Genomic DNA, 12,036 nt, shown 5'->3' on the forward strand with positions numbered 1-12,036 from the left:
GATATTTAAGTGAATAAAAATATATCGAATTTATTTATTCGATATTAAATTTCTGAGAAAAAATTAAAAAAGGTTTAGATTATTACTTCAGTTGTTTTATAAATAAAAAAATGTGTTATTTGTAACAATTTATTTAAATTTCGTTTGAAGCAGTAAACATCCATTTAATTTTTTCATCATCAGTGAAAGCAGCGCATTTACACGCCGTCTCAATTAGGCGCGTGTGTATGTATAATTCTTATCCAAATAGAGACAATCCGCCTTAATGCAGACAGGTCAAACGAAAGTCTTGTGTGATTTACGGTGCGCGGAAGGAGTCCATACGATTTTGTTTAATTAGCGTGTGGCAAATTTTATATATATCTTTCCAATCTCGCGCCTCATTAGAGGATTTTGTATTGATCCGCAGCTTTTCCCCAATTACGAAAAACGAGAAATCGCAGCAGCTGAGCTTCCGAGAAGCGAAAAAATGAAAATGCAGCTCTCGATCGCACGAGAGCGCGGCCCGAAATGTCACGAGCCAAGGCCGCGCACGCTTCTTTCTCCACCGCACTCTCTCCCGCACTCGCGAGTTATACAATCGAATGCACATTATAATGCGCCGTTTATGCTCGCTCACATGCACACTTGTGTATTGAAAACTTTTACAAATACGGACGCCACTCTCGGCATTGTTACTCGTTATTTTACTCGCGCGGCTCATCGAACTGCACACCAAGACAATGGGTTATTTCTTGGGATCTATAAAAACGCACGCGCAAAATCAATAGGGACGTGGAAAATTTCAATTATTATCAAGAGTAAAAATCCAAATTTGAATGGCGTTTGGAATTATTTAATAATCGATTAATGAAATTTTTTTTTCATTTTTTAATGTAGCTAATTATTGTAAGAAGCAGAGGAGAAAGGACAAATTAATTAGATGGATTATAAGTTTTTGGGAAGAATTAGAATAACGTCTTTCAAAACTAAGAATTCAACAAAAAATAAATATTTTTACACGGTAAAGGTTTGATTCTGGGTTTTTGCTGTTAGCCAAAAGGAATATATAGACGTATTGTTAAAATTGATAAATAATATGGTTCAAAATATACTGTACGTTGGTCCAGAAGCAGTATGAAGCAAAACTTCATTAATTTTTATTATTTATTAATTTTTATTTTTTAAATATTAAGAAATTCCAAAGATTAAAAACTTCATAGATCATTTTATATCAATTAATAAGAAGAATATTAAATTTATGGGTCGAGGTCTTGTGAGTTGCACTGCCCTGAAATTTCACCCCTTCGTGCCGGTTTTTCTTTTGCTTTCTTTCTTTCTTTCTTTCTCGGTCGCTCATTTATATGAATTTATTTTTCTTCTGTGTCGCTCGCGTTCCGCAAACGGCAGACAGACATAATACTTTGGAGCTGCACTCGATGCAAGCCGCAGAGAGGATAGCGCTCGGCGGTCGTGAAAACGATCACACGCTAACCAACCTGCAGCCAGCCAGCCGGCAACCCAGTTATTTTATTTTCACTGGAAATTGCATGCATGCGCCATGAAAAGTATAAAAGCGCCGGGTGAGAGAGATAGTCGGCAATCAACACCGCAAATCGTGATTATAAAAAGCACTCGGCAAGACGGAAACTGAAATCAGGGGTTTTAAATAATTTGTAGTCTGTGTTTAATTAACATTATGAAGGAATAAAGACGAAAAAATTCATTAATTTTTAATTATCATGAATTAATATTTAATTCCGTATACACAAGTTTTTTTTTACCAATCTTGATGGCAATAGAAAAAAGATTCTCTAAACTTGTCTTTCACACAACAGAGCATTGTTTGCGAGGTGTGTTTGTGTGCGGCTTGAATTGTAATCGGAACACATAAACAAGGGCCTTCGCATACCATTCCACTCCATTTATACAGACGGACGAAACATAATTAGACATCAATAGCTCTCTTATCGCAGAGCAGCCCTGCTGACGAGTGCTTAATTCACGTGCGCGCTCCTCAATTACAAAACAAACCCCCGCCGATTGGCGAAACAATGTGGCAAGTACGCAACTAATTGACGCACAGAGGACGTGTTGAATAACTTGGCCCTGCGAATGGAAATTATCCTGCCGAGAGAGCTGATTGAGTAATTTTGCCGAGTTGGATAAAGCACCATTATACCCAGTACAGACCTCCCGACGAGCCGCATAATATAAACAAATGAATCAGATTCAAGCAGAGTATGAATTATATTAAAGTGAATAATTTTCTGTTTTGAATCAAGTTTTCAATTTTGTAATAACTGGACTTGACAAAGCGGTGAGTTTGATCTTGAATTAAATGGAATTTTAAACTGAACAAGGAAAAAAACGAATTATAAATTTTTATTAGAAATCTCTATTATCTGTAAACGTATTTAAATATTTAAAATCAAGGCAAACGACCATACCTTGGATAAAACTCGGACCATCCTAAAAAAAGGGAGTCATATTTATGGAAAAAAGTAATAATTTAATGATTAATTTTCACATTTTTATTTTATTATTTGCAAACTTACAATATATTCTGCTAAGTAAATTTTTCAAGTAATCTGATTTTCTAATTGTAAGTGAAATTAATACAAACGCTTGTTAATTTATTCTTCTATCTCGCAAATGGAGAAAAATTTCCTTGCATTAAATCTCGTGCAACTTTCATGTTTCTGCTGCGATTAGAAACTCCTCTGTCTATAGCAGGATTCCGACGTGGTGCGAAATAAACTGGTTATGCAACGTTTTCCCTCGCGAAATTAACGACGAGCGGCGCTGCTGAATTAAATGCATATTTCACCGATTCAGAACTCTTTACACGGCAAAGCCGCTTACAATGCCATGATAAATGGCCATGGCAGGGAAGCCTTATTGTGCAGCGCAGGAGCTCGAAACAAAGTGCACTGTACTTTGCGCGCTGCCATTAATTTGCGGTCGCGGCGCTAAATACCGCGCTGATGAATTGCCAGCGTTTTTCACTTAACACAAACACACACGCCGACAGCCGCGCACCACCTGAATGGGCCTGTTATTTGCATTTTGCGGCGCCGCTTGACGCGAGCGAGGATTTGCCACACGGCTAAATTGCATTCGCCGCGACAGGTCCTTAATTAAAAATGTGCACGAGCTTTTCGGGGGAAAATATGAAAATGTGAAGGCATGGGAGGGATTTCTTGCTCATATTTTTACATAACAATAGCAGCTCACATTATAAACAAAATCAAAATTTCGTAATTTTCTTTGATTTAATATAGTTTTAAATTTATTTTACGATTTTATTATTAATTATTTAATGAGAAAAAACCTATTTGTTTGAATGAATTGAAGTTCACAAATAAAATGTAGTTATTGTAGTAAGAATTTAGGATTTTAAATAGTCCTATTGATGTAAAGTAACCTTTTTCTAAAATTATTCTTTTTGTTGGCAACTCTTGTCTAAAATCAAATAAAAATTCTTGAAATATTGAGAAAAACCTCAAAAATATAAAATATAAATTATAATTACTACAATTTCCATTGAGATCCATTTGAATTTTGATGTATTAAAATGAAGTAATTGACATTATTTTATTTATAGATCACGTAATTGATTTGTTGAAATTGAATTGTCTTTTAATATGTTAAAAAATTCTCATCAAATTTATTTTTGTCTATAATTAAATTGATATTTAGTTTTTTTAAACCTTTGCAGTGTTGTCACTGTCAGTGCGTGCGAATCGTTTTTCTGCAAACAATATCTCTGTCATTGACATTTAACTTCACACCTCTCGCGTGAAGTAGCGATTCAGCTGCTCGCCGGCGGCAAGGTCACGAGCTTGCAAATTTACAAAGTGCTACAAACGAAACGTGTTGACGGGCGATTTAAATTTGCACGCAAAAAGTGGCCGAAAACCGCTGAGCTGGTCAGGAACGAGCTTGCGGCGAGTGCAAAAAAAATAGCATACCGTGACCCAGTAAAAAACCGCAAATAAAAGTGAACTTGAGAAGCGGAGCCGCTCGCTTTAACCCAGAAAGCAAATCGCACGAGCTTTATCTCCAAAGCACACACACTGCGCGTCGTCTTCTCCAAATTGTTTTATTGCTTGAAAATAAAAGGCAAAACTCGCCGCTCATTAGCTTTTATGTACACTTACTTAACTCGCACGTAAGCAGTTCTTGCTCTCAGTGTCTGCAGGACGGCCTTTCCAAACACGGCCCGAAAATATTTATCTTTTCCGACGAGCGACGAGACCTAAAGTCGAAAGGAAAACTTTGCAGGCTTTGCTAAACGTGTGTCTCTTTGCAATGGATTTTTGTGCCGGCAAGTCCTGTTTATTCCAAGTCAAGCTTTTAGGGTCCCAGAAGTCAGACAATTAATTTCATTTACAAAGAGTCCAAAACGGAAAAGAACATTAAATTTAAAAATCATTTGATACTAATAAATTAAGACTTTGAATCTATTACAAAATGTAATATTTAAATAATTTGTTTTTAATTTTAATATATTAAAATGATATTTTTTTTTTATTAAATTTAAAGTAAATTTCAATATGAACTTTACTAGTAATTTTATATTTTATAATTGAAAAGAAAAGTTAATTTTTATTACAAAGATAATGCGTTTGAGATTTTTATCACCCACAGTACTTCTGGAATAATTTAACTAGTTTTTTGGCATAAAATGGTAACTTGAATTTTTAATTAAACAGAAAGAAAGTAATTTTTAATTCGAATAATTAATTCAGATTAAGGAATGTATTGAAAGAAATATTTTTCAGAACTTTTATACAATATAATTGGTACACTTGATCACAACTGAAGGAACGTCTCAAAATTTTAGCACAAAACCACGCAAAACTTGAGTGCGTCATTTCCTGGTCCACCCACCCACGCAATCTCTCGGCAATTACACCGACTTGGCTTCTGCTCGCCGAAGCAATTATAAACATTATGCAAATGCCATATAAATAATCATCATCATTATGAAATTACACTCTCGTCGTGCAGAAAACAAACTTCTCTGGTGTTGCGGACCGACACAGCCGCGGGTCCCGCTGAACAAATACGCGCGGAGACTCTTCTTGTGTATCCAACGTAGTACACGCAAATCTCCGAAGTTGTTTGCGTAAATCGTTATCTCACGACTTGCAAATGCGAAGTGCACACGTTTGTGTTGTTTCAGCGCGTGCAAGAACAGATACTGTATGTATTAAAGTTTAAAACCAACCGAGTTGCTTCTGCGCTGGATGCTGAGAGAGCTAATTCCGAGGTGAAAACTGTCCTCAAACGCACCAATGAGAGCTTAAATGAGCTTTCTCTGAGCAATGAATTTGAATAATAAAGTTAAATGAAATAAAACACTTTTGCATGATGACTGTCAAAAATTAGTGACAATTAGTATAAAAAAATATATGTGAGAAAACTTTGTCACATAAATTTGTTACAGTTAAAAATCTCAAGAATTTTTTTAAGTTTGCTTCTCCCTTAAATCAGATATAATAATAAATAAAACTCGTTTATTGTTTTGTAAATTTATTTTCAAGAAATTGAAACTTGCCAAGTTTCCAAGAGCCGATCTCCCCCTCTTGCAAATTTTAATGTCCACTTTGCAGAGGCAACATATGATGTGGTAATATTCCAACTTGCAATTACTTTGGAAACCTTTGCCCCCCAAAATTGCCGTGCATAGAAGTGAAGTTTGTTCGACTCGAGCATAATTTTGTGAGTTTGGGCCGAAAATCGCCGCACATTCGAGGGGCAGATTGGCCGGTTGTGATTGAACGACCCTTGCTTTCTCGAGACCGGCAATTTCTGGGAATTTGCGCCGTAAATTGGCTTGCGTCATAAAGTTACGTAATATCCCTGCAGGGCTTGTTGTGTAAGGAGGCTTTCATTGAAATTCTGCCGACTTACGGAGATATTAGCGCGGAATTAGTAGCAACTATATAAAGTCGTTACACCGTCTAGCTCATCCCCAGTATATTTGCTGGCAACTTTGATGATATCTCGGACCGAAAAGTTAACGCGCGCGTGCCGAAAGACGGCTTAATTTATTTTGATGTAGTTGGCGCTGCGAAACTTTTTGCAGACCTTCATTTGCATATTTCCTTTTAAAGATTACACGCGTGTCGCCCCTCCACTGACTGAGAGAGAGATTCGGTCAAAATTAACCTTTTCAAGCCGTATTAGCACGTCCGTCGCAGATGAGCCTGGATTTGGATTAAGTAAATGAAATTGGCACGGGTTTATTTTTAGAATTACTTTCTTCTCGTTGTAACGTTCTGATGGTGAAGTTTTATGATTAAAAATTTAGCATATTTTCTCTTTTTGAAATTCATTTTAAGATTTGCATATAAAAGCCTAAAATATTTTTTTCCTATTTATTGATATAAATTTTATAAAATACTTTGGAAATGAAGACAAGCTTTTTTTTGGAACATTATAAAAATTGCAAATATTTCACACATTTTAGACAGAACAAGATAAAAACAGAGTCAACATCTGATTGCGAATCAGCAGTGAGTTGAAAGACTTTTCACGCTCCATCAAGAAGGCTAGAGGAGCGAGCGCAATTTGTTATTTAAAAATTCAAAGGTCGCCGCCGCCGGAGTTTTCCGCCTCTCCATTCAAATTGAGGAGGTGCCGTAGATTGAGCGCTGATTGCATAAAAATTCAAATTTACAGCGACGTGCGACGAGAGTGAGAAAAAAGGATTTTCTCTCTTTTCCAAGGGTAGCCAAATTGCGTGACAGAAAAAAGGTCTGATTTCAAAAGTAGGAAGGTTGTAATTTGGAACATGAATAGGAAAATTAAGATTTGAATAAAAAAACAAAATCCTATTATTTTAATGAAAAACTAAAAATAAGATCATGACTTATTTAAATGGAAATAAAATCCTGCACATATGAGCATAATTAAAAAGGTGATGACTTACTTTTGGACATTTATTCGATGCAATTTTTTAATGAAATAACTTAATCTTTGAAAGGCAGAGATAATCACTTTAGACTCTTTGCTTTTTTCAATGTGAAATGAAATAACTGAATTTAATTCAAAGGCCAATAAAGAAACAAATAACTTTGTTTCTTGTTTTTTTTTTCATTTCAATATCTTGAAAAGTGGAATGTTGCCGGAGTGCAATTTTTCGCACAGATTTTTCTAATATTTGTGCGGCGCCTCTCAGGCGAGTGCAATTTGCTTTCTAATTGCAGTCGCGTCCTCGTCATAACTTAATTCGATCATGCACTCGCTCGCTCGCTACTCTCTCGCAGTCACGACTCCAGCACCGAGCAAATGGAAATGTCAAGAAGGTGTTTTGTTTTAAAACAAACAACACGTGCACCTTATTTATTTCCAGTGTTCGTCCATCAGGCGCTTTTCAACAAAAATCTAGATTCTAACCTGAATTTCGCGATAATTAAAACCGAGAGCTTTTGCATCCGCTGATTATGCGAGTTTCCCTCCGGGGAGCTGAAAAAAGATAAAGCAGAGTGTCTCGTTTGATAAAAATTTATATATTTGCCAGATGCATCAACGCCTACGGATAAAATCGCGCTTTTAATGGGCGAAAGTTCAATAAAGCGCGGCAAGAACGCTGGTAAATATTTTTTTTCTAAAAGCGGAGAACTTGCTTAAGGCTAAAAGGGAGGAAAGTCATTAAATCATTTTGAAACGGTTGAAAAGCTTGGAAGAAAAAGGGACTCATTAATTAATAATCGGACCTGCTTCAACTTCTACAGATAAAGAGATAAAAATCTTTCCAAAAAGTAAAGAAACAAAACCTTATAATATCACATTTCTAATATTATGTTAACATTACAAAAATTTTAATTAAAATTTATGATATTGTAAATTAATAGAATTTTTTATTTCAAAAGTATTCTTTCATTATAATACATAAGTATTTAACATTTTTATAAGCTTTAATAAAAATTATCTATAAATTTAATTTAGCAATTGAAATCACCAGCGTTTATTGTATTTTTTTTTTATCACGTCTTCAAATATATTTGTTTTGGATGCAATTAAATTATATTATATTGTTTGCTTCCGAGTTAAAGTTCTATCAATCTGTTGTCGTTTTCCTGATTCAGAAGAATCAAATTTTTAATTCGAGTAAATTTGAGAATTAAATTGTGTTAACTCCCAGGCGTGGAAATAAATATTGAAAGCTGCAGCAATCCATTTAAACTGACTAATTTAACCAAAAGTTTTCCCATTAAAAACGCTTTCGCTCTCTTTTTCTCCGTTTTTCTGTGTGCAAATTTTATCGGAAAAATGATTTGCTTTGAGGATAGAAGACGAGAGGCGAAAGTGCTCCTGTTGTGCGCGAAATTGCACGCCGCCGCCGCTGAATATGCAATTCGCCATTAGACGAAGAGGGATCGTCTCTCTTTCTTTGTGTGTTGCCAAGGAAAAGATGAATGATGCGCCTCTTCGCTCCACCATATTTATATATTCCGAGGAAAAAACGATGATGATCCTCTCTCGGAGCGTCTCTTTTTAACTCCAAGTAAAATTCCACGAGAAAAGTATACAGCATATTAGAAAATTCCGAGAGCAAATAATCGAGATTCCCTCTCATTTCGCAATATTACCGAAATTGCGGTATGCGGCACGCACGAGAAAATTGCTTAATTAAAGCCGAGGCCAAAAACACGCCCTGCGATAATAATTGCTATAGCGAGAAAATGAACCCCCAGTTTTGTAGCAACCAAGAAATTAATAAACAACCCTTGTTTCTGCGTGTTTCAGGCTTCATCAACTGCGGTACGGCAACCCTACAAAGTCTCGCCCAGCTGCACGGTGAGTACCAACTCAAAACTTCTTCTTCGCCAAGAGCAAATATCAACAATTTATTTTCTTTCCCTCGCTCGCCGATTCCGCGGCGCTAGAAAGAGCCTTCTTTGTGTTTCGCCTCCCCAGGGGGATATTTTAATAATTTCCATGGTAATAGTCTCTGCGCAGCTCCCCACTTATTCTCTACACCCTCTATTACGTTTGGCAAAAATTATTCCGCATCTCGTTCTTAAAGATTTCCTCCCCCTCTCGATTCTTACCTTCTCGCCACCGGTGCGAATGAGAAGAAGAGCCAATTTTGAATTGCAGATTTACAACGTGGAGTGATTTGATGCAAACGTTTTAATCCGAGTTTGCTCTCACCGGGATATAAACACGCCGAAATTGTTTCCACCGTTTACTCTGAGGGTGGATTAAAGAGTCTCGAGGAATAACGAAACGGTTTTAAATTTGATTACCTCGTATGGATCGCTCGGAGGAAAATGAAGATTTTATTACAAAAGTGCATTTTGGATAAGAAATTTCCTTCATTTTTCGTGGCTTCCGAATGAAATTGGGTAAAATGCATCCTTGGCAAGGTGGAGAAGATCATGCCTGCTTCAGTCATAATTATGGAGAATTGAGATATTCATTGAAAGTTTAATTAAATTTGCTGGTGGCGGACATACAGGGTAGGGAGGATTTGGAGGCAAAAACACGACGAAAAAATATTTTATGTACATGTAAGTACGAAATTTATTGCTTTGATTTGGAGTGGTGCACAATATTAATAACAGATCAGGATTAAAATTAAAATTACGTTAAAGCCAAATAAAAATCAGTCAGTTAAAATTTCTTTGAAAAGAGAAAAAGGTACGTCAAGAAAGAGGAAAATAAGGAGATTCTCAACCCAGCGTCAACTCAAACACTGTAAATGCGCGACTTAGAAGTAATTTATTTTGTCCTTGGGTGCAGGTCCTCAAACATGCTTCGACGCCTCTGCTCGCAGTCGATCACGGCCGCCAGCGAGCTTCGATCTGAGATTAATTAGGGTTATACTTCTAGGGATCAAGTATATTGGAAATAAAATACCAATGCAGCCGTGCTTTGGGATTCCGTTGGTCTCGCACAAGACGTTCGGAACGGGTTGTGTCTGATGACGTCGGTCTGCTCTGCAGGGAGGTAGCTGTAATCGAGCTGCAGGTCGGCAGGGCGAGGGGCAAATGACGAATGACGCCGGCGTTGTTGTTCAGGCGCCGGCGGGCGACGTTGTAGAACTTGGTCGCGAGGGTGCTGCGCCCTGAAGAAAAGCAATTTTCGTAATAGATTAATGGTGCTTCGGTTAAGATATGGGGAAATATTAACTCACTCTCTGTGTATTCGACGGGCTGGTCATTCATGGCGCAGACCAAGTACTGGGTGGCAACATTGACGTGCGTTCTTATGCCCGCCGTGCCCATGAAGAGGTTGAGACGTGGGCACTGACTGATCACACCCTCCGCAGTGTCAGTGAGGTACACGGGGATGTTCATTGCAGACGAGAGCGGCGAGATTTACAAAATTTAAGAACGGTGAAAGCAGCTGCGAATTTATATCGTTTGATATTTGAATGCAACAATGGAAATATAACGGCCCTGCCAGTCTGATGAGAATCCGCTTGTTGAGATTTTTCGACTGTTGCAAAATGCAAAATTTTTTATCGTTGTCTTACAATGAAATACTCAAATTTCAAGCGTCGCTAGGTAAGAATTTTTTTTTTTTAATAATTCTTTGACAAAGAGCGCCGGGCCGAGTTATGAAAGTGTCCGGTCGCCAAGAATGTTAACTTTTTGTTAATAATATTATGCACACAGTGACAAAGGATTAAAAAAAAAGGACGGAAAATATAGCCAAAATAAATTTTCCATCATTTCTTTCATACATTTGGTGACGCGCGTGTTTGGGCCATAATTTTCAGATTATTTTGGCAATTCTCAGAATTTCCACTTCTTCATGTGTTCAAAAAATTGGCTCATCAACAATGACAGGCCGAACTAGGTTCGTGCATCACAACAGTGAATCATAACTTTGATTGTTGTTTGAGCAACAATCACAATTTGCTCTTTATATTATATTATTATAGTAAATTATAACAACATATTAAATCGTTCTAACGTAAATCGTTAGAAAAATGTAATTGAAAAAATGTTAAATTAATAAACTTGCATATTGATGTAAAAAAAAATCAAATGGAGTAAAATTCATCTAATGAATTATGAATAATTTCTATGAAAAAGTTAACGTTACATTAAAAAATAAAATACAAATCAATATTTTTGGCGATGATCCCCTTTGAAATCACCCCACAAGATGAATATTAATTTCTCTTGGAATAATATTTGAATATATTTATCGCTTTTTCCTTTCACAAAGAAACCTTTTTCAATGCTTTTCCTTCTCTTTCTTCTTTTCCGCTCTCCCCTGATTTGATCTTCCGCTGTCAGCAAACGCATTTTGGCAAGAGTTGCACTTCTTCCCCTTGCATTCGGAGAAATACGTGTCACTGCTCCGCTTTCATATCCACTGTGTTTGCCCAGCAAGCACGCCGGAGATAAACACGAATATATTCCGCTCGCAGCCAAATTCCTCCCGAAGAAAAAAATCCTCTGGCGCGCGCAATCCACTTAATAATACTTCGCTTCCCTCTTTTCCACCACGGCTTGGCACGAAAATTGCAATTTGTCGCCAGCTCCGCTCGAGTGAATTAAATTTTGCAGTTTTAATAAAACCGAGCGAGTTTCTTCTTCTTCCAAAAAATCTCTCTTGTATAATAATTGTTTTAAAAGCGGAGCGCTTTTATTTTATTGAAGGAGAAAATGAAATAAAAAAGCCGCCAAGGATATAAAAATAAAAAATAAAAATTGTGCGAAATATTTTCGTCCAAAGGCGACAGCTGAGCAGAGCGTAAAAGGAAATAGCCTTTTTATTTCGCACACACCAGCAGAGTAATATCGAGAGAGAATCCGGCCGTCTGCTCATTGAGATGCTGCCGGTGATTACCTTTTATCCGTCGCGTGTGTGTCTAATAATAACACACTGGTTGCCGCCTTTGAAATGAAAGGCAAAAAAGTTGCTGTAAAATTGCAACAACAACAAAAATAATATCATGAAAGTGAGTTGGCGAGTGCTGATGAATATTACTGGTTGGGTGATTCAAATCGTCTGATGCAATACACAAAACATAAATAATATTAGGAATTTATTCAGTGAGATGAAAATTGTTTGATATTT

The 12,036-nt window shown here is 36.7% G+C and overlaps 1 protein-coding gene across 2 annotated transcripts in view; it reads left to right on the plus strand.

The window, feature by feature from the left end:
• LOC132199845 (cytoplasmic polyadenylation element-binding protein 2) overlaps positions 1 to 12,036 on the plus strand; it is a 244,340-nt gene that overhangs the window by 177,865 nt on the left and 54,439 nt on the right. For both annotated transcript variants that reach the window (XM_059624892.1, XM_059624901.1), the window contains one exon: positions 8,743 to 8,793. In XM_059624892.1, coding sequence (XP_059480875.1) covers positions 8,743 to 8,793 — 51 coding nt within the window. The remainder of the gene's footprint in view (positions 1 to 8,742; positions 8,794 to 12,036) is intronic.

This window comes from Neocloeon triangulifer, unplaced genomic scaffold (assembly GCF_031216515.1).
Source record: "Neocloeon triangulifer isolate White Clay Creek 2 clone unplaced genomic scaffold, ASM3121651v1 ptg000001l, whole genome shotgun sequence".
Lineage (NCBI taxonomy): Eukaryota > Metazoa > Arthropoda > Insecta > Ephemeroptera > Baetidae > Neocloeon > Neocloeon triangulifer.